Source organism: Manacus vitellinus, unplaced genomic scaffold, assembly GCF_001715985.3.
Source record: "Manacus vitellinus isolate BGI_N305 unplaced genomic scaffold, ASM171598v3 scaffold_21_pilon, whole genome shotgun sequence".
Taxonomy (NCBI): domain Eukaryota; kingdom Metazoa; phylum Chordata; class Aves; order Passeriformes; family Pipridae; genus Manacus; species Manacus vitellinus.
Window position 1 is genome coordinate 2929623 of NW_021939546.1, and position 24238 is coordinate 2953860.

The window sequence follows — 24238 nt, forward strand, 5'->3', positions numbered from 1 at the left end:
TTGTAAGGAACAGGATTACAATGGGAATTACCCTAATCTAGAAACATGGAGATTAAAACAACCTGTTTTAATCAGAGCAGTAATGAATTTTTTTTATACAAAAGATCAGCCTTGGGCTGTGTGTGGTTTGCAGGGCAGAGCTCCTCTCGAGCCCCGTGGGCACAGCCAGGAGCCTCCCCTGCTGTACTGACCTCAGTGTTGTCTGCTTGGTATAACTGTGTTTGACATCAGGAGCAGCTCCTGTTCACCGGCGGGTAGAAGGGTTATAAACAGAGGGCAGAGCCTGTGGTGGAATTCAGAGAGCAAATGTCCTTGGTGGAATTCAGAGAGCAAATTATCTTGAAGTTCATGGACTTCCTTCAGGTGTGACCTCTGCTTCCCAGGTAAAGGAAATGGATGTGGGTGCTCTTGCAGAAACAGTTCCAAGACTTGCACCCAAATCACATATAAATGGTTGTACCAAAGCATAGGTCAGTGCATAACCAAGAATTGTAGGGAAAAGCAGAATTGCAAAGGTAGGTCTGTGCAATTCTTTGCTGCCAAGTGTTAAGATGTGATGCACTTAGGTGGATTCAAGAATGGACTAGGCCCATTCATAGAGTTTTAATCCTTTCCTGTTTGCTTAAATAGGATTTTCCAAACACTGCTGAGGCTGTGTCACTGACCCATCTGACACTGAATCACTTCTCCCAGTTTTTCAGCTTCCCAAAGTGGCTTACTACAGGAGCATGCAAGGGATGGGTAGGGATGGTGTGGGGTGTGGTGTAGTGGGGGTGGCAGCATGACCTCGGGCTGGCTTAAGCCACTGGGGACCTACATCCTCAGAAACCTCAGGATTTTACATCTTCCCAAATGTGTAACGTACTTGTGTGTTTGTTAATGCACCAGACAAGAAACATACCTGCAGCTATTCAGGTATGTTCTAAAAATAGAGGGAGACATCCCCAACAGATATTCAGGATTTTTACGGAAAAAATCTGTAAATCTGATAAGCCAGAGACACATCTGGTATTTCTACTGTCAGATCTTAACCCCTTTACCTTCTTCCTCAGCCCAAGGTGTATAGGGTTTTCTTAACAGTAAAAGTGTATTTTGATATAAGAAGCCATGTCTCACATTCTGGAGCTAGCAACAGCTGAAAGATGGTTATTTGGGGTGGAGGGAGGACTGATATTACACTTTCATGTAACTATGATACATTTGTTTTAAAATGTCATCCTATATAATAAACTTTCTGTTTTTTCTTTTTTAATTTACCATTTGACTTTTTTAGAACCATGCAGGAAAGCCTTAACACCAAAGTTTTCTGAGCAAAATTGGAACAGTAGGACATGAGATGATGCAAAGCTGACCCTACAGGTATTTGAATGTCTAGAATTGTGTTAGAGAGGATAAAGGTCATGATGGGATGTGTAATCTCAGATCTCTAGTGTTGTGTAGGAACAGAGATGAGGAGGAAAATGACTGTCAGGAAGATTGCTCCCTTTCCATTGGGAGATTCCTGCAGTTACCCGAACTACTTTGCTATAGGGAGGGAGAGGAGCTGCTAAGCAGAGCCCTGACCCCTTGCCTCCTTGGCCTCACTGTTAGGAAAACCCAGCTGAAATCCCTCTGTCTTCCGAAATATTTTCTTAATCAAAACTCTCGAGAGTGCCTCTGTGGAGGGGAACAAGGCTCCCATTGAGGCTGCTGCCATTTCTGGGGAGTAGTGGCGGAGCTGCAGTGGAGGGGAAATGTCTTGACTTTCCAGATAAGCCATGACCATAAGGTTGCCTTAAATGTATATGTAGTTTGCAGCCCTGTTAATCAAAAAAATCTGTGGAAGATGATCTGAGGTGGTGTACTAATCAAGTCCAAATCTGATAACAGAGAGCTGAGCTTTTTAATTAGTCAGTTGTGTGATATTTGCATATCTGTATAGAGCAGGCTGTTGGTTAAATATTGATTTAGCAGAGCAGCAATGTTCTCTTCCTGTTTGCACTCTGACTGCAAACACTGTGCTGCAGGTGGTAGGGACATGCTTGTTGAGTTTTCCCTGGTTTTTATTTAGAGGTAGTTCAATATGAAGGGCAAGGAATATCGCTATAATATTTAAACCTCAAATTAACAAACAAAAGAGACCATTTTTCAAACAGGGTCCTATCTAGTGCTACCAAATCTCTCTTAAATCTGACCGAAGTTCAATCAAAGTGGTAAAAGTGCATGACAGGGAGATCCTGGCTGTAAAAAATTGAAGGGGCATATTTTTACCACTACTGAAAACCAATTTGCAGTGTTTATTTTGGGACACAGGAGCCTCACACTGATCCTGTTGTGTATTTGGCTGTGCTTTACTCTGACGAAGCAGAGCACTGGGGCTGGCTATTTCTTGTCAGCTGAAGATCCTCTCTGCAAATCCCCTGTGTGTCAGTTGTCTTTTGTGCTTTAGTGTCTGCTGTGACCACATGGACATTTGTTTGACAGGAGTCTGTGACCCTCAAACAGTTTGGTGAGTCATGGAAAGAGTGAACTCACCCATATAGAGTTTAATCTGTCCTGCTCTGATAGATTTAATTTCTGCTTGACAGGCTCTGCTCAGTTACATGGTGTCTGACCTGGCAATTGAAACCGAGTAGCCACCAGCAGAACTGCTTACCAGACTTGTCTCTGTGGATGGAGGATGAGCGTTAATATTCATAAGCTGTTACTCATTAACACCAGTAAATATTAAAACTTCTGTATAGCACCATTTGATCTCTCTGAGGAATAACTGTCTTTTGACAGAAATGCACAGCCACAGTGTGCTTGGTAAAAGCTGTTTGTTCTAAATAATACTGATTTCTTTGAGGGAAGAATATATTTTAATGGATTTGGTTTCCTGTGTGTAAGCATTTGCCAGGATTAAGTAACAATTCTTTTGTAATTCTGATGACAGCAAGTAAAAGTGGTTCAGATTCACAGAAGTGACTAGGTTGGGAAAGACCTCTGAGAGTCCTGACAGACAGAACTTTGAAACTATTATTTAAACAGAATATTCATTATAACTGTATTAATGAAAAATAGTGGGGGAAGTGTGCCCAAAACAATGGTACTTTAACCACACTGAGTAAACAAACAGATGAAGTTAAGAAACAACAATCTCCAACTGCAAGATTCTTTATTTCCAAAGCTAAACAGGTTCTGCTGAAATAGAGGTCTTCAAATAAAAAGCTCACTGGTTCTAAAGGTGATAATGGGCTCTAAGTATCCAGTGAGGGAAGTGTTTCTTGTCTCTAAATCCAATATTATCTGCTTCTCCAGGTCCAGAAACACAGTTTTCTTGCTCCTCCATCTCTTGTTTTCTATAGAGTAGTCATACTCTGAAGGAAAAACACACACCACACCGTTAAGCTTTGAAACCTGTATGCAACCCCATTGCTTTCCAGTGGGTTGTGTCAGTGCTGTCACAAATTAATGAAAACAGGCATCACCTGGGGCTACAGCAATCAACCAAAGAAATTTAGTTAAGTTAGTATTGTTACACCATTTACCAAAGAATGTATAGGCAAAATCCTTATGTGAGTAAAGAACAGGAGGTTGGAGTCATCCCTGCTTGAAGGAGCAATGTTTATAGGGAAGTTGGCAAAAATGTAACTTTCTGAATGAGTAACTGATGTAAAATGAAAAGCAAATTTATAGTTGTTAAATGTCCATAGGCTTTAATGCTCTTGCAGGGGTTTTGCTTGACCAAGAACTGCACTTACATGAACTAGGACCATTTTTTCCATTCTTAAGAACTGTAAATATGAAATAAAGAGCTGCTAAGCTATTCTAATTACATCCATACTGATTTTTTGAAAATATTAGGGGAAATCCTGTCTAGCAAAACAGATGCGTTTTAAAGACCCAAAGAAAATTTTCTTAATTCTAAATACAACATACTGTTTTCTCTCTCTGTGCCTCCAGCTCCATTTCAGTTCTGTTTTGGCTTGAAACTTTTGATACTCTTGAAACTCTTGTTCACAGTACTTCAGGTATTTGACTTCTCTTTCAAAGAAATCAAGTACATTGGCATGCTGTTAACACAATGACAAACAAGAGTCATTACATGCCCAAAGACACAGATCTATGGCTGATGATCTGAACAGTATTATTAGTTTATCTATATTGGGAATATAAATATCTCTATTTATCTCAATAATTTGCAGCAAAACAATATAAAGATGTGAACAACTTCAGACATGGTACAGATAGTGCTTATTTCAAAAGCACGTGAATGAGTGGGAATGCTAGGAACAGTTTGCAAAATGTGCTTTCACTAAGCTAGAACCAGATATGAAGACATGTAAATTGAAGTACTAAATTTAAAGGGAAAAAGTGGACGCAAATTTGGACAAGAAGGTGTAAAGAAAAAGGAATTCAGTATATTTACATTACTATGAACTCTATAGCATTGTTTTAATGCATGAAACCAGGTGTCATTTTATGGATGTGGCAAAAAATGCTGAAGTTTTCATGTAGCGAGGTTGGAGCAGTGGAATTCTACCAAATGTCACTGAGGTTTCCTTTAGTTGACTCCTATGTGGGCTCTGTGCAAAGCCAGCTTTGCTACAGGTGATCTTTGGAGAATATGGCCATTCTGATCTCAAATTGATTGCCATCATTTGAAGGCAACTTTTTCCAGGCAGGCTTGTTTCTCTGTTGGGAGTTTTCAGGATAAAGTGTCAGAGATTAATAAAAATTCTTACCAACCTCATTACTCGAAGGATGACTTAGTGTTTGACAGATTTCCAAAACATGCAGTACTCCAAGATTGTCAGAAACAGCTAAAAAATGCTGCTCCGCTGAAAGATATTTGACAAAAAACATATAAACAATCCAAATTTCAACAGCAACATGAACCTCCACCCAAATACAATCTACAGAGGGTTCATTTTTGTTCTGGTCATTTTGGCTTATTGTTCACTGCAGCAAAAAAGGCAGCCTTATTTCTCTCTTATTTTATTAACAAATGAAATTCCCTTTAAAGTTTTTTTTTTTTATCAGACTTTTTCTTTCTTAGTTAAATGTTTTCAGTTGCTTTTATGCTGTGATAGTACACTTAGAACTGATGTATGCAGTTTTGTATGTACAGTGTTAAATTAGTGGAAGTGTGTACTTATATAAGAGAGTTTGTAATAAGATTTATGTGCTTTGGAGTCACGGGCCAGTTTGCAAACAGGGTAGCACAATAAAGTGCAATCACCATCAACATACGTGAGGCAGTCCAGGGGCTGATGAAAGTGATGACTGATTTGGAGATGTTCTGGAAATGAGATGGCTCATGAGTTTTCTTCAGTAAGTCCCAAATATCTAGATTTCCATCATCTCTGCCAATGAAGAAAACTCCTGGTCTTGCTAAGGACCATTGTCCTGCAGTGTATCTTCCTGCAGAGCAGCTTGACTGAAGGATTGGTCCATTCTTAATTTTTTGTGAAAACAAAGATAGATCCAACAATCAAACAGTGGTATCAATTCACCCCTTCAGATCTCCTGTCATTGGAGTATGCTCACAATTTAAATGATCTTATTACAAAACTTTTGTCAACGACAAAATTTGTATCACCTTTTGCAGATAAACAGAATTATGGGGAAGTAAAAAACCTGCTATGTCACTTCCAGTCTATTAAGGTAATCTGTCTATCTGCTGTTAAAACCTGTGGTCTGGAGATTTTGTTAGGTGCAGTTAACCTGGACTCCTACATAAGAGGAACTGTAAAAAAAAACCATGGTTTTTTGTCTTCACATGATGAAAAAATTTCGTCCTAAAATACAACTTCTTCAGACTTGTTAAGTACACGTTTCCTTTATTCTTTGGTTTCCCTAGCAGCAGAAATAAATAGTTGAGAAGCTACAGTTTTTACAAGGTTAGAATTGAAGGTCTTTTTTATAGAAGCTTCTTTTATACCTGATTCGTTTCTAAACTATGAAGCTTTGTGACTTACAAACATTTCTGAAAATACAGACTCAGAGTCTGTTATAGTTCTGTCTTGTATATCTATGAATTATGTTACAGCTGTGTTAAAGTAACTTACTGTAACCCCTTCTTTCCAAATGGCAAAATTCTGGCCCCCAATGCTTAGGAAGGTGTCTTCAAAAAATGGAGATCTCTGAAGAGTGTTGATAGTTTCAGTGTGAAGGCTGTATTTCTGAGTCTGCTGCTGACCTAATGGATGAAAAAGGCAGTTGCTTGTAACTTGTGCCTTAGTGATCAAGAAACAAGAGTGCAGGACCCAGCATAGGCTTTGAAGATACTATTACTCATAAGGTACAGGAATTGGAATTACTGCAAATCTAATTATTTCCATGATTTGTGACAATAGGTGCATAGTGATGCACTGTGTGAGACTAGAGAGGGTTGTGCTATTCTGTCATGCCAGCTAAACTGCTTGCACTTTTGAGGGTGTCCTGCTAAATCCGATTGTCATCAGTGAGACAGACTATTAGAGCTGATGAGCAAGAACCTTAAAAAGACAGAGTATAGATGCAAATATTTTAAAGCTAGTGATATAGTAAAGTTTAAACAGGTATTGAGAAACTTGAACTTACTAACTGGTTTTGCCGAATTAGTATCAATTTTCATTTTCCAGTCAGAATAAACAATTACTCCATCCTGTAATGCCAGAAAAACCAAGTAAATGCTAATGTTAGAGCTTAGTGGCTTTTATCAAAGTTACTTGTTTCTAACTTTACTTAATTATAACCATCATTAAATATGATCCGAGTAAATTAAAACCTGAATTCGCAGCCGATGACTGAAAACACATAAAAATTTTGCATCACCATTTTTCGGTTACGTATTGCCAAAACAGCTTTACTTACCATCATATATGTAAGCAGTCCTTCCTGCAGAATTAGGGGCCTGGTTTTTCTAGTTCATGCTTTGCTCCAGTATTTGAGGAAAATGTGACTGGAAGCAAAAAGGTAGCTAGAAGCCAAATTTTCATTTCCATATGAACTCAAAACTGGGAAAGATTTTTTTAATTTTCTAGGGTAGGTGAAGGGCTGTGAACATCTGGGACTTCTTAAAGTAAAATTAAGTTGGGGGGAAACTGTAGTATTAGTGTTTACACCTGACAATCGGGAAAACACTAAAAAAATACTACTAATCTTATGCATTCTGGAATAAGGAAATACTGTTTGGTTCCTAATAAGCTCAACATATTTTGGAAATGTCTTCTAATTCTGCCCTTGAAATAAGGGTTCATAGTCTACCACGTATTGGAAGTTTATTATTTTTTTAAAGCATGTAACTAAAAGCATTAAAATGGAAGTAAAATGTGGCATGTTCAGAAAGATCTTTTCAGTTACACCTGAAGAAAACATGCAAGCCTATACATTTGTGAAAACCCTGTTATTTAATTGTTCAGTCTTTCAGATACCTCAGATTAACATTTTCCTTGGTAATATATTATTTTCACTTACTTCATTTCCAACAAAAAAGTTGGCGGATATATTCTCTAACACTTCTAGATTTTTGCTTGAAGAACTACTCATCTCTGTATATGGGCTCTCTTTGGCAGGTGCTCTTACTGCACTCAGAGATTTTGCCTTCCCTGGAAAACAAGATGGTTACATCTATTTGTTAAACACAGGAATTTATCAGACCAAGCAAATCCTTTGTCTTCTAAAGGTAGTTCGTGGTTAATGGGAATTTCAAGAGGAGAGATGAAGAAAGACTGACAGGTAAAACAGCAGTTCTATAGGTTAACTGTTTCCTAGTGGAATCTGCCCTTTGCTGCAGCTGCTCTGAAGTCAGTCCTTCCCATACCCAGACAACTACTTAGCATAGCACCACCCCGTTCTTCCCCAGTTTTACACAGCATCAGTGTCTCCATGGGAACTGCCCTTATCCATCACTCGTAGCTGCTGCAACCAGGAGCTAACAGGGAATGGATTATGTCTAAAAATAGTTTTCTGTAATGGCTGCAAAGGACATGCTGTTTGAGGGATAAAGAGGTTGTGTGGGGGACTTGCACAGGCTTTTGAGTGAAAGCAGGTGGAGTTACTGTGTATGCAGAGCTGCTCGGTTTGGATTCAATACATGTGCTTATCTGTGTAGTCAGTACATGCAGGTTGCACTTTGAACACCAGTATATTTAAGAAACATTTTTCCCCAGATGTTTTTAGCTATACAACATTTTGTTGCTCAGCTTTTATTATGTATATACTGAAATACAAGCTTATTAAAAACATAAGGTGTAATAAAACTATTACCTGAGGTTTTGTAACGATAATGCAGTTCCCTTAAGATAATTCTGATGGGACCATACTCTGTGTTGGTATCCCCTTCATCCAGACTTATCTGTTCAGAAAAAAGTGCATTTGCTAAAATATTTTGTCAGATCTTTGAGGTGTAAGTCTAAATTTTTTCTACTATAATGGAATAGGTCTTTCCAGTTTGCAGTGTGTTTGTAATACTCCACAAACAGTATTTGCTGCCTCACATACAAGCATGGATAAAATGCTCTTTGTGTTATCCTTCTCCTGTAAGAATTTTGCTTTGTTTCTAGCAAAAATACCCCAGCCCAGCTCCAGTGGTCATGCTTGTTCAACAACTGTACCAGTTGCAGCTATTCTGAACAGCACAGATCAGCACACCTAAAATTATAATTATTTTTTTTTAACTTAATGCTATTCTCAGCCTCACTTTTTTCACAAACTGCTTTGACCATTTTCATGAGACTGAATGTTGTTTTGCTAGTAAGTATGGTTTGACCATGTTTCACTATTTGGGACCCACTGAGACAGACAGCAGAGCTGCTGAAAAGGCTGACAGGAACTTACACTAGTTACACACCTACTTTTGCACCTACTGCAGTTTTTTAGAAGCAGTCACGCTGTTTCTCATGAATTAGCTTTTAAAAATGCTTTTTATTGAAATTTCAAAGGAATGTTGAAGTATTTAATTTCATAATCAGAAGGAAAATCACAAGGAAATCAATTTGCTGAAAAAATTAGAGTTGGGAAGGAAAATACAACATTTCTATGGAGTTCTGGCCATATCTACATTTTCACTTGATCCCTATGTTCTATATTTGTGTACACTACCTTTATGAGAGGTTTCCATGAGAGATCTAAATGCTTAGAAGTATCTGGAACACCAGATGAAGTTTTTTCACGATGTTCAATGGCTGGAATATCCCAAAATAATATTGAGCTGCAAAATAATTGTATAATGTTATTCTATGGTTTTATTTTGAGGTCAGATGCAATTTTCCACACATTTTAAAGTTTGGAGGTTTTTTTAACCTTTCATCTTCAAACCTTACATAACAATAGAGGCTTTGAGAAGCAGACAAATGCTAGATACTTAATTACTTCTTTTGTTATGATGAAATATATTTCTTTTTTCCCCATTTCATCAGTTAATTATACCAAAGTAGTTAAATATTGTTAATAGAGTTTGCTTATGGACAGTTACTGGGTGAACTTACTGGCACTACCTGGGTGAAATTCCTGGAGGCTGAGAGAACTAGACAGAACTGTGTAGCAGGTAATCTAGTAATCCAAATCAAAGATCAGTCTCAATTTTTGTGTGTACGAATTTATTTGCTGACATTCAAGGCAAATGGTCCCACTCACTTGTATCTGTCATCTCATTGGAGTTTTCAGCCTTCTGATTGTTCCTTTCGCTCTATTCTGGACATTCATTCAGAGATTTGATATAGCCAATGATAACTTTTCTCATTGCTGACATCTCCTTCCCTTTTCTAACAGAAGTTGCTCAGTGACCCATGCTCTTCAAGCATGACATTACAGTGACTTCCCTGTTATTATTTTGGGTAAGTACTTTCAATTTGAAACCCTTGTGTGTGAGTAGTTAAAATAATTTCTTCTATGTGTATTACTTGCGTTACACTGTAAACTTACTAACAAGAGTATTTTCGATCTTTCTTCTAATTTAATTCTTCAAAGTCTTCTCTGTTATTTGATTAGGAAAAATAACTTTGCATCATTATCAAATTTTGCTCTCTCTGACTCTCCCTTTGATGTAACTAACAAGTACATGATTGAGCCCAGCCATGCAGTGTTGAAGCCTCAAGCCTTTTGACATCATGAAAGCTAAACATTTACTTCTATTTTTTGCATTCTGTCTCCTTACCAGGCCTTTACACAGGATAATATTTGGTTATAACGATCATGACTATTCAGTCCACAAAAGAGGAGATTCATACAGAATAATTTTGCCAGCTAAGTCTCCAAGTTTAAATATAGTTTACAGTATTTTTGTGGACTTAGAATCTTTCAACAGTTTTTTGTGCATGTCACACAATCAAATGTAAGTGTAGAGGTGTAGCTTTCCAGGCAAATGCATATATGATCAACACTCTTCTGGTATACACAGAATATAAATGTATACGTGCAAGGTTTTTCTTAATGCCATTTTCTTAATGCCATTACTGTAAAGGACAAGAATGCAAAGTGCTTGTCTTCTGCATACAAAATTTCAGCTACTCAGGATATGCTGATAGGAATCCAGAAGTGTGCTAGTTAAATCATGGATTATGCTCCATAAAGCTTTCCAAAGGCAACTGGAAGACATCTTGTAGAGTATATGTTGTACATACCAATCAGGGGAGCAGGTTACAAGCTGCAGGCAATTTTCACCTCTGTTTTGGTTGTCCTGAAAATAACAGTAATAATTATTACAGGGAAAGAAGAAGATGAGAGACAAAAACCACACTCTGCCACGTAAGTACTTCAACACATAAAACAGGTTACTAGAAATTAATTTCCTGTTTCTGCTTGGGTAGAGTTTGAAAATCAGGACTTATTAATTTGCAGTTATAAAGTCAAGCTATTTTACAAATGTACTTCAAGTGAACTGATATCAGCTTTGCCTGATACACACCTAAAATTCTAAATTAACTGAGCAGGATAAATACTTACTGGCACCACTGCAAGTCAGGCCCTCCTTAGTTTGCCATTTTTGTAACTTCTTTTATGCAGATTAACCAAAGAGCTAACCATTGAGAAATTTATTTCCCACTTGGCTTGACCTTGCTGTGGGATGGTAGTGATCCTTTCAAATGTTAATTACTAATAGTTTAGTTTGTATGTGTGGGGTTCTGCAGGTTTTATACTACTTATCATTTACCAAGTAGTTATTGGCTTATTCCAAATTAATTTTAGTTACTCAGAAAAATAAAGGAAAGATGTCAAGAGTACCAAGTTATTATAGGCTGAACTCTGATCAAATATAATTTCCAGTGTATGAAAAATATATATTTTGGCTAAAACTGTAATTATCAACCATGTAGCAAAATTTCAGGTACACTTTTTTTATTTTTTATGGTAAGTTAGGCCTACTCTAATTTTCATGCATGAATTTGTCTACCTGAAGTGATAATGGTAGTCTTGCAACCAGGCAGAGCTGAATTAGGTTCTGGATATAACTTTGAATAATTTTTTATTAATATATAATTATAAAACTCCTGATTTTAGGAACTGTGCCATAAAAACTGCTCTGCCGTGCAAAGGCTGATACATATTCCATGTTTATGTAACAAAAAGTATGTCTCAGTACGTGTTGCTAAATACTGATAAAGTGATTCCTTAGTCAGTGTTATTTATTAAGCAGGGTTTCCTGTATCTGTTATCCCAGACGAACATGAAAACAGCTTTCTCAGTCTAAATCTTGACTAAAAAAACCCCACCCAAACAACAAAAACCACAACAATGTCTGCTATCCAATCCCTTTCCACATGTTTTACATCTGGTACTGATTAGTATCCCATGGGTATTACTGTAGCATAAAATAATAATGAACAGTCATATCAGCTTTCTTTTTATGACATATGTGTACCCTTTTCCTCACTTTTCTGGTAATGTTGCTAAGGACTGCAGTATCCTTAAAAAGTCTTAAAAATCTGCATAAACCTTTTAAAGATTTCAGTTTTCTTCCTCTTGGCCTGTTTTTCCACTGTCATTATTTGATCACTACATTTGACTACATTTGCATTTCAAATTAATTTAGCAACCATTTGCAACACTTTGATGGTAATTGAGCATCCAGTACTCCTATAATAGTGTTGGACCCTTTAACTACAAAGACCCTAAGTACTATGGAGCTTTAAAACCATCACAGAAAATGAATATTTTGAATACACCTTGAACAATGAAGGCAACCACAACACCACCATTCTTGGGTACCCAGATACTTAGGTAATTGAAGTTATTTCTCAGAATTTTTTGGTGACAGGCTAGATTCTTCGTAGTAGAAATTTAACACATTTTACATGTGGAAGGCTTATTAAAATTTTGAATTATAATTTTCAGTAAAGTTGCAGAAATTTTTTTCAGTATGAGCAGATTTATGCCAGACCGAGAACCCAGCACGGTTGTAAAGCATAACAGGACAAGAGACATCAGATTTTTAATATTTACTAAATGCAGTGAGAAATAATGAAGGCTATTACAAATAATTGACGCTTTAATATTTTCTCCTGAGTTTACACAAGGATTTCTGAGGTAGTACATTAGGAAAATAATAAAAAGAAGAAAAGTGGATTTTTAAACTCACCTCAGAATGATGTGGCAGCCATTGTATATCTGTTACTGGTTTTTTGTGACTATACTCTCTGGAAGAGACTGCACAGTATTTCACTAGAGGTGGCTCTGTGCTACTCTGCTGGACTTGCATAGGTGATGGCTAGAAATGTTTTAAAAAGAGTTATCAGTGTATTTACAAATAGTAGATCTATCAAACAGAAAAACATTACTTTGCATTCTGTTAATGCTGCTTCACGTATTTCAGATCAGTTTATAGAACTTTCAAGGGGTCTAATACCTTCCTTTAGGGAAAAAAAAAAAAGAAAGTATCAAAACAGGCCTTTGGATATGAAGCTCCAAAAACAATTCCAGCATACCTCCACGGGCACGCACACATTCACTTATTAGTTTCTCCTCTGCTCTTAGGTCTCTCTTCTGATTATCCTCTTTATTATCTTCTTCCACTGAAATCTTGTTCTCTTCCAAGCTACCTTTTCTCTATCCATAAACATACTTTTCAGTATTGCATTCAGTAACGATATCTCTGTATTTGATAGGCTTCGTAAGGCAAGAGCAGAGAGTATGTTGGTGCCCATTAGAGAATAGAAGCCTAAGTCACACAAAATGCAGTAAAGCTATTAAGCTGTACTAATCAGATAGAAATTGTATTGTGATAATGGTTTTATTTCATGAACTCATCAGATTTCTTATCCTTTCTAGTCTCTCAAAAGATTATCTGCAAAGATTATCTACTCCTCTCTTTTGAATCAGGATACCTTCACCCATTTTTCCTTCACTGCAATATATTTACAATGGAAGCATTTACCATATTAATATCTGCTATCTCAATTTCATAGAATCGTAGGATGTTAAAGGGTTGGAATGGGCCTTATAGATCATCTAGTGCCAGCACCCCTTGCTATGGGCAGGGACACCTCCCACTAGACCAGTTTGCTCAAGCCTTATCCAACCTGGCTTTGAACACTGCCAGGGTTGGGGCATTTGCAATGTCCCTGGACAACCTGTTCCAGTGTCTCACTACCCTTACAGTAAAAAATTTCTTCCTAATATCTAACCTAAATTTCCCCTCTTTCAATTTGTGCCCATTACTCCTTGTCCCATCACAGAGTCCCTCTCCAGCTTCCCTGTAGGCCCCCTGCAGATACTGGAAGGTTGCTTTTTCTTCTCGAGGCTGAACAGCCCCAAATTTCTCAGCCTGTCTTTATAGGGCAGTGCTTCAGTCCTCTTATCAACTTGATGGCCCTTCTTTGGACTTGCTCCAACAGCTCCTTGTCCTTCTTATGTTGGGCACACTAGAGCTGGATGCAGTACTCTGGGTGGAGTCTCCCAAGAGCAGAATAGAGGAGGAAAATCGCCTCCTTCAACCTGCTGGCCACACAACTTTTGATGCAGCCCAGGATCCTGTTGGCTTTCTGGGCTGTGAGCACACACTGCCGGCTCATGTTTTTAATCAACCATCATGCAAATCCTTCTCTGCAGGGCTGCTCTCAGTCACTTCTCTGCCCATCCTGTAGGTTTGTCTGGGGTTGCCACAACCCAGGTGTAGGACCTTGCACTTCACTTTGTTGAACTACATGAGGTTTGGATCAGTCCACCTGTCAAGGTCCCTCTGGATGTCCCACCCTTTCCCTCCAGCATATTGACTGCTCCACACAAGTTGGCATCATCAGCAGCAAACTTGTTGAGGGTGCCCTCGATCCCACTGTCCATGTCCCTGAGAAAGATGTTGAACAGGATTGGCCCCAGTACTGACCCCTGAGGGACACCACTCCTCACTGATCTCCATGTGGACAAGAGGCTGTTGACCACAACTCTGCATGTGGCCATCCCGTCAGTTCTTTATCCACCAAATGGTCCATCCACCAAATTCATGTCTCTTCAATTTAGAGACAAGATGTCATGTGGGTCAGTGTCAAATGCTTTGCATTAAGTCCAAGTAGACGATGTCAGTTCCTCTGCCCCTGTCCACCAATGCTGTAGCCCCATTATAGAAGATCACCAAATTTGTTAGGCATAATTTTCCCTTTGTAAAGCCATGTTGGCTGTTACCAATAATTTCTTTGTTTTCCATGTGCCTTAGCATACTTTCCAGGAGAATCTGCTCTGTGATCTTGCCTGACGTAAAGGTGAGACTCACTGGTCTGCTTTACCCTTTTTTAAAATGGTGGTTATATTTCCCTTTTTCCAGTCATCCTGACAGCCATGATTTTTCAAAAATGATGGATAGTGGCTTAGCAATTTCATCTGCCAGCTTCCTGAGGACCCACAGATGAATCTCCTCGGGTCCCTATAAAGCACAATCCAACCATCACCCCTGGACTTACCTTAGTTGCCACTTCTGCCACTGCTGTCGCCTCACTGTCTGAGTCGACGACTTCATCAGCAACAGGTTTTTCAATTTGCAGTTTCTCTCCATATTGAGAAATATCCCACAGTACAACCTACAACGAGAAATGAGTATAATACAAATTATTTCATCCTGTATATTAATACTAATTTTTTTCCAAATCATGGAGGTTCAGGGAAAAATAAGAAATTCTCTCTTTGCGCTAGAATTTATAAAGTCTTTAAAGTATTTTCTCTTTAGTCTGATGCAATCAATTGAAAGGCTACACTTGTCTCAAAAAAAAAAGTCTTTACAACTTGACCTATTTATCAGTACTACAAAGAAGCATCATACAATAATGGTTTAGCTATGGAATAACCAGGCATAGCTTCAGTCCAGGATAAGAGAGCTTCTAAGAGTCTGTGACATCTGTCTTCTGTCCCTATATATTACTATAGATGTTGAGTACATCTCTTCACCCTTATTTTCATCCTGTAAGAAAATACAGAAATATCCAATTTTATTTTTAAACAGTGAATTAACACCTGTCCATTGGTGCAACCACCAGCAACGATATTTGGATCACTTGGACTGAACTGGAAGCAGTAAATGTCTTCAAGACACTCCAATATTAACTACAAAGAAGAAAAACAAGGTAGTTGAGAAATACAGTCACACCGTTTGTTTTTCTTGTTATTTAAACACTTGGCATATTTAAAAGTCTTGATTAAATACCTGGGGGTGGATAGGGTCAGAAAAACTCCAAAAAAGTATTACTGATCGGTGCAGCCGTGATTTTTTAGAAAGTTTAATTTGCTCTTCATAAGAAAGCTGCTCTCTTGCTGACACTGCTATAATCCCTGAATGAGAAAAAAAATTAATTTTCTCAAAAGACACAATTCAAGTTTCAACACACTGTTAATTATTCTGAGTGACTTATATTTATACCTTCTGAAGATAGTGCAAAAAAAAGCAAAATAAAAACCCCAAAACAAACCAACCATGTTTTTTTTTCTTTCAGATCAGCTTTGAAGAAACTATTTTTGTTACTTAAGATGAAGTTATTTAACAATGAGTCATAGAACCTAAGTATCAAGATAAAATTCAGCTTTTTTTGCTGCTGCTCCTCAGTAGTGTAATACTGCACCTGAAATGATGTGACAGGCATATAGTCCTGGCCACCCATCCTGAAACCAAATCTTTTGTAGCCCAGTTAATTTTCTACACAGGCTTCAGTGTTGGCTAGTAGTGCAGCGGGGGCATTTACATAGAACTTAAGTGGGGCTTTAGTCTGGCTGTGTAGAACAATAATCCACAGCAGGGGGCAGGAGTTGACATTTAATATGTCTTGTGATGCTCCCTGGCACTCATCAGAGCCACGTCCCATCGTGGCTGTAACATTCCTCACAAGTGTTAAGGGTGCTACAAGAGCCAGCCTTGGGGAGAAGGACAGTGGTATGCAGAGCCATCGGAAGCACTCGGCACAGTTGCAGCCCTGCTTGAGTGAGCCTCATAAGGGAGAAATTTCTCTTTCCTATGATCTCCACTCATACATTAGTGTGAAGGACTTTGCATGGCCTATCTCCTGCCTGAATTCTACAAAGAATTTGTCTCTCATTTTTCATTTCATCTCAAATCAGCAATTCTGACAGGTATACTAAATTAGTTTTGATTTGTTTTTAAATTTGAAAGCTGATTAATTTTATGAAAGATGCATGTTTTTTAGCTCTCATATAATACCCGTCATTGAAGACTCAAATGAGCATTGTAACTGCTTTACCAGAAGCCATGGGATGCCAGCAAACGCAGCTAATGGTTCTGTCCTTGAGGTACTGCAGGTTGGTAAATGATTGGTGTGCTTTAAGGTAAACATCTGGCTTGCCATCAGAACTGCTTTTGTCTTCTGCTAGGGCCTTCCAGTCATCAAAAAAAGCATTCATAATTTCATTTTGCTGCAATGCAATTTCCACTCTGTTTTGTGGAAAGAACAGTTAACGCTTCAATAATCCAGATGTGCCTACTCGGTAACAGAATCACAAAAATTTCTGTAAAGAGGCAGCTTTTGTTTTACACAAAATTGTGACCACAGTAGTTAAAAACTTAATTCATCAGTGATGCATCGCTGCAAGGAAACCCTCTTATGTTTAAATAGAAATAGACATCGTACCAAGAATTTAACTCTAGTTCTGTGTGCACCAAGTACAGCCCAATTCTTGTGCAAAAACTGTAAGTGGGACTTGTCCCATGACTGAGGACATAGTCATGGGTAGGACTGCACCTTTGCTCACTGCATAACCCTCTGCTTGAGTGAGCAGTGTTTGAAAGATCAGCTTTGCAGTTTATTTGAAAAGATGTATCACTATTAACTTTAGCAGTTTAATATCTATTTAAAACAATAATTCATATTTATATGGCATAGAATTTATGTAATGTTTAACTATTATTATTAATTACTTAATAATTAATTAATTTTAATTAACTATGAAATTAATATGTTAGTATTACAATAATAAACAAGGGAAAAAAGTGCATAGAAACAAAAAGTAAAATTGGTATTTGACTAGAGCAATGATCCACTCAGACAAGAGTACTTGCTTGTATTCTGTATTATTTCAGGTAGCCTTTAAGGGTATTGCTGCAGTAATTTTACCTTAAGTGTACTGATGTAAGAAATTCTTTCAGCCTCTCAGATGACAGACTCTCTGCTTTCTCTTCCTCTGAGAACTCCCTAGGACAATACTGCGTGGCTGCATTTTTTGGATAGGTCCTAACCAGTTGGAATAAATTTGAATGTAAGTACAGAAACCATTTCAGAGACAGAAACCCATGTAGTGTGTGAAATTAAAAACTAAATGTATTATTTTTTTCTAGAAACTCTTTGGAAAAGAGTGGAAGAAGGAAGATGCAAACAGAGCATCCCATTTTGTTCTATTAATTAATCAGTTTGCAACTAACTCCAGAATTTTAGTTAGGAAACAGGGCATAGCTTAATAAATAAACTTGTAAATATTTTCTCATACTTACCATTTTGTCTGAGTACTAGCTTCTCTTACTTTTGGAACTATTTGCACCCCCACATCTTTTTCAAGCATTTTAATACTGAAAGTTTTGTCTTCATAAGAGGTGCATTCAACGTAACTGTCTGTTTCATGTGAAGCGTTCTTATCAGCAAATGCAATTGGAGCACCAAACTTCCTGCGTACTCGAGAAATCTTGAATTTAATCTGGAAAAGATGTATTTCCATGGTTAGTAGAAGAGAATGTTTTTGTAAAAACATTCTGTAAAATGGCAGCATTCATATCATCATAAAATTAGTTCTATTGATGATTTCTGTGCTGAGTTAACTTATATTTCTGCATTTTGAAATTCTGAAGTGCTCTTAGAAATAACCTACATATGTAATAGAACACAGGTTTGTATTTCTAAAACAAGAAGTTGCTGTAACATTTTTGGATAACTTCTAGTAGAATAAGAGAAATACATTTTCTAATTCATGCAATATCAAAGTCTCATGTTTAATTGAAGGATTAATTTGTAGAAAGCCTTATGTAATACTAAATTAGGCTTCCAAGACCTAACTTCTCTGCCCTTCCCTCTTAGCGGAACTCTCAATTTGGGTGAGGTATTTCAGCTTTCCTTGCACTACCTAGGGAGAGAAAAGTACTCTGAAGAAGATTCACAAAAATTTGAGTGAGGAATTTCCTTATAGTGAGAACTAGGAAGAAGGGATGTGGCTTGACTTCCACCCACAAAGAGAAGTAGGCACTTGATTTCAGGCAGTAGAAAGGTATTGCTTTGTCTTGGATTCACAGCACTTTTCGAGTGGACCTTGCTAGCAATGTAGAATACAGAACACTTGGACTGTCAATGTGTTAAATTTGGTGACTGTGAATTAGCTTTAGAACAATCAGACATCTTTTTAAGTATAATCAAGATGTCCAGTTTCTGAAAACTATCAAAACTTAGCCAGTCTCTCCTGAGCAGGGATTTAGGTATTGAGTAAAAATCACTGATGGACAGTTAGATGCTTACAGATGCCCCGCACATCACAAGTTAGGTGAAAGCTGTAAGCAGATCTACTTTTTGGACATATAATTTTCTCAGTATAATCTGTAGGTGTAATTAATCAAATATGTCCTTCTGTAAAGTCAGCTTGTAATATTTGTAGTCAGTAACACTTAAAAGTGTTGCATGCTACTTAAATGCCATCCATGGAATGAAACAGAGTTCACTGAGCTTCAAGGATACAGAGCAGTAACTCAATTTGTAATCTGACCACACTGTAAATTAAACAAAAAGCAGCAGAGGTGCCAATGACCAAAGAGGATAAGGACCTTTGAACTTATACCTTAAAAAGTAGTTATGTTCAATGCAGTCTCACATGCCTTAGTTGCAGGACTAAAAGAGAACAGAGTCTAAAAAGAAAGTTTCTACAGCACTTTCAGTTTTTGTTAAAAGTGAAGCTATTTCTCTGTTTCTCTCTCTTTGTTGGTTTTCTTGAAAGACCTCAAGCAAAACTAGGATCACAACTTCCAGCTTCCTGACTTTTTGTTTTTAAGGAACTTAAAATATATTTGGGGGTTTTATATTTATTTGATTGACTAACATCTCTTAATTCTGACCTTTGTAACATTGTCTTTAACAGATTCTTCTTCAACTTCCTTTTCGCTGCCAAGAGAAACCCAGGGTCTGGGGACAAGAGGCTTAAAAGGATCCAGAACTTCCTCTCTATCTTCTTCTTTTTCTTCTTCTGCAGTTTGAGGCTGTGACATCAAATAGTGACAAATGTTACTTTTCCAAAAATTTATTACTGAAATGTAAGTATGAACTAGAAACCCAGTTTTCAGTCTTCATTCACACATTCTTTACTTTTGTCTCAATGCAGTGAGTCTGGCTATACTGTGCCCCTGGGCAGGGTTGGATTAGGTCCCATTCATTTGTGCATTAGAATTTTCCAATAAATGTTACATGTTTAATATTTAACTACTAAACAGAGACTCTTGTCTTGAAAGCAAAACACTTTTATATAAAAAGAATTTATACTGATTTTCTGCTGGAACTGCAGTTGAATTTTCTTCATTGCTACTTCTCCTGATTTCCTGATGCCGGATGACAAACTCATGTTGAAAAATTATATAATCTTCCTATAAACCTTCTCCTATAGTGCACAAGGGAAATGTTCTATGTATCTAGGGCTATTTAGAAATCAAGAACATTTTAATGTATGATTTGAAGACTATATATCCCTCCATATTGTGAAAAATAAGTATAATATTTATTTGAAGATAATATATTGTCCTTTATTTTTATGTCTGAGAAATCTGAGTCTTGGCAAAGAAAATTAATACTTAAGATAAAAATGTAGCAATGGGGGTAATACTGGCCGTCTGAAGTAAAATACAAAAATTTAATTCAGCCCTTCTCAGTATAAAAGATATTTTTACAGTGATACACATATTTTTCCATGCTCAGATTACCCATTAGAGAAACATCAGATGCTTATGATTACAATATAATTCCTGAAGTATATGTTTGAGACTAGATTCTGAAATATTCATAGATAGAACAATGCTGTGGTATACTTGGATTTTACCTTTACAAGGTTTTCCTTGGCTTCCTCAGAAGCAACAATGTAAAAGTTTTGTCCGTACTGGAACTTTGCATCAAAAACTACCAAAAGTTCTTCCCCTGGATAGTCCTATTTTAATTAAAACAATTAGTGGAAAACTGAAAACAAATAACATTCAAAACAAACATGACGCTGTGACTGGAACAGCTACCACTAGTGTTAATTTAGTATCTTAGGTTAATTTTGTGGTCTTAACAGTGAATTTCATGTGCTAATTGAAAAGAACAGATGGATTTTATTTTGTAATAAAAATAAGTCTGGGACAAATCTAATCTTTCATACAGAGCATTAAACAGAAAAGAAACTGTTTTAATGATTCTCAATAAATAGGCCATGAATTAGGGGAAGCCAAGTATGTGAAGCTCTGCCAGTTCACAGAATCAAAACTAATAGTATTTATGTTACTTTTAGCATATTTTCAATCAAAGTCAGCAAAAAAAAAAGTTCATGGAGAGCCATGAGAAACTTTGAGTTGACAGTGGTCCATGACCTATAGCATTCAGATGTTACAGCATTAGTGTATTTACACAGAGTCAAAGAAGGGCAGACCTTTTCCCTTGAAGAATATACACTCTGAGAGCATGAAGTCTTAAAGTGAGAATGAAATAAGCTACATACTAGGATAACTTTTTTGACAGGGTAGAAATCAGAAATGTTAGCTCTTGTTTCCAGGTCCTGAATGATATCTTCTTTTTTAATAATTTTGAAACAATTTTCTTCTGTGACATCTTCATCAACTCGGCAATTAAAAATTTCTTGGGTCTTTGTAGTCAAAACTAAAGGAAAGATTTCTGGGTGGCCTATGAAAGAAAGCAAAGTTGCTTGATAAACAGTTTAGAGTGTTGTTTAAGCACACACATATACTTCGATAAGTCTGTGTCTTTACTGTTTATAGCAGAATGCCTTTGAATCACTCAGCTGCATTCTCAGTATTTTGGAAGGCAGAATACAAATTATGTTACATTTTATTAATCTTTTAAAATACACAACGTTTCATACTTAATGAATATAATTTTCCTGGTATGAATTTTTTGGGTTTTTCTTAATTCCCAGCACCTCTAGTGTTTTTCCTCTGTGTATGACTTAAAGAGAAGTTCATATACCTAAATGATGATTATGACCAGCTGTGTCAGCGTGTTTTGAGAAGTCATCTCTAACCTAAGCCAACAAAGACTGACAAAATGATAAATCCTCCTTAATCTCTGTTATTTGGGGAGCTAAATCTCTGCACAATCCTATCGCATAATGCATAATGCTGGATGAATCTGACATTTATCCTTTAAAATCTTTCAATGCTGCTACTCCACTGCATCTGCTCTGCTGTGGTCATCACTAAAATTAATTACATGCATGATGTTTCTGGTACATGGCTACACTATGCCAAGTATGGATTACTTAGTGTTCACTAGTCATTTTGTAGCACATACAATCTGTTTGTAGCATGCACAGTCCATTTGTTCACTTTCCTTACAAGCTGTAATCAATATTCCATGTCTTTCCTTTTTGATATCTTGGAGAGTTCCAGGATTTCTGTGTGGGTGCTTCCAGAAAATACAAAATCATAAGGATGTTGACTGGGAAAGACCTTGAAGTCATCTGGTCCAAACTCACTGTTGCTTATACCAGACCTCAAAAATCCTAACCAGGAGTAATGGTTGTTCATTCAAGAAGCTTGTATGATGTTAGTTTTTTTTAAATGCTGAATTGTCTATACAGCCTTGTGCACAAATGCTAGTGCTAAAAAAAAATATTTTTAAGGAGATGTAGGTTTCAGTGTCAAATGAAACAATACAAGAATGCATTAAAGTTGAGCAAAAATAGAACAGACATCACTACAAGAGGAAACAGACTAAAAGATAGTCTATTTTTTCCAGTGCTCTATTGCTGTAAGTCCAAGTTAAAAAACAGAGTAATGAACAAAAATAAAATAGGTACACCTTTTAGTCCATGGAACTAAAAATCTATATTACAGAATATGATTTTTAACAGAATCTGTAATATAAGGAGCTGATACTGGAATTCTTATTATTGTAAACATTTTTATTGAATACTCCTTTCCAGTAAAAGGTGTGTAATATCTGATCATAGGCTTCACATTGTTTTTCTAATAGTAAATTGTACTTGTATAATTTGTAAGTCAGCAGTTCTTAGTGCTATGAGAACTTCACAAAGAACCAAGAAACTCTAAGGAGAAGCAAAGAACACTTACAGGTCTTATGCTAAGAAGATACCATGCATGCAGTTTAAATCCTGCACAGACACTGTCTGCTTACACTAGTGTTATTGTCCTGCTTTAGCAACACGTTTCTAGCAGTAGTTTAGCTATTAGAGCTCTAACCTTATTTGCCAGTAGGTGGAGGTACAATTCTGTCTTACTGACTAAGTATCTCCTGGAACACTGAAAGTACATTTTTATAAAGGAACACATAAATCATCTGAGGGATCGCTTTTTGTGCATTTTTATTAACTGCAGCTTAGCCATTTCAGTGATGTTAATCAGAGTGCAGTTTTCACTTCCACCCATGTGTTCAGAGGATTATGTAAGAAAACAAGTTATTTACAATTTCTTTTAAAATTAACTAGTTTGTGTATTCCTTGTTTGCCACATTGTTTTAGCTTTTAACAATAAAAGCTGTACTGTACAGGCCAATTAATAAGACAGCCCTTCGGGCTGTTCCTGTAAACCATAGATAAATTTTACATTGACATCAATTTAAGTTATATCTGAGGAAAAATTGCACAAATTAGGTCAGAAGTAAAATCCAACCAGAAATATGAAAAATAAAAACCCACTGAAAATAATTTGATGTCTAAGAAAAAAAGAATATATTTACGTTCAAATAATTACATATTTTTAGCTCTTAACTATGGCTATGCTTAAAACTGAACTTTTCTTGCACATAAGTCAAAACAAATGCTTGATATCTTCTGACTTTTAAGTGGTGAATTTTTTCCCCTGCAAAACAAATTATGCTAATCAATGTCTATTGGCACCTATGATAAAAAACCACAAGTGATATATTAAAATCATCTTCTCACCAAATTTAATAATGATTTGACAAAGATCAAAGATTAAAAAATTATAAACATATTTCATGTTTTTCTTTCAATTGCTTAACTATTACTAAATGCAAAGATTTTGCACCCTGTAATTTTCTTGTGATCCCAACTCGTCTCAACTCAAGATAAAAACCTCCTCTACAAACCCATATCTGTTTCCTACTCAGAGAGCCACTATAATCACTACTGCAATAGCTGTGTTTCTTCATAGTTTGTAATTTTTCTCATTCTTAAAAAACTCAAAACTTTCCTTATTATTCCCTGGCATTAGTAACACTGAAGCTTCAAAATGCCTTGAGTATTCCAGAACTACTACTTTAAAGCACAGTCATCATAGCACTTACCTATACTGGCCATAGAAAGATCAGCTTCATCTTTTTCATCTGAAATATAATGACATGGTGTTATCAGTAATGTTCTTTATGTTGGTTACAAAATTATAACCAGTAATTGTAGCTCTCTTGGTTACGTATAAAAACCAGCATATTCTAATTTTTTTTAATGCATGGGGCCAAAATAATTAAAGTAGCTTTCGTGGGAGACCAGATTGCTGCTTGTTCCATTATTGCTGTACTTTACATACCAAGCTGTTTTCCTTTTCCTTTTGAGGATTCCTTAGCTTTGTTTCCACCTTTCTGTTTCTTTGCTGAGGTTTTTGGACCTTTGCTGGATGCGAGATTTTCTGACATTTTTCCAGATTTCTCTGGAG

At 36.7% G+C, this 24238-nt stretch overlaps 1 protein-coding gene across 1 annotated transcript; it reads right to left on the reverse strand.

Moving 5' to 3' along the window:
- Positions 1-3141: 3141 nt before the first annotated feature.
- WDR63 (WD repeat domain 63) lies at positions 3142-24238 on the reverse strand. The gene is made up of 22 exons (XM_029959684.1): positions 24113-24238; positions 23874-23912; positions 21088-21269; positions 20434-20538; positions 19463-19603; positions 17864-18063; positions 17490-17606; positions 16620-16810; positions 15575-15699; positions 15385-15474; positions 14838-14954; positions 12524-12652; positions 10569-10624; positions 9049-9157; positions 8215-8302; positions 7423-7553; positions 6547-6610; positions 6033-6163; positions 5215-5419; positions 4711-4802; positions 3901-4034; positions 3142-3338 (listed from the first exon to the last, which is right to left on the reverse strand). Exons 1-22 carry the CDS (start codon positions 24216-24218, stop codon positions 3332-3334), a joined length of 2559 nt encoding a protein of 852 aa, XP_029815544.1. The 5' UTR covers positions 24219-24238; the 3' UTR covers positions 3142-3331.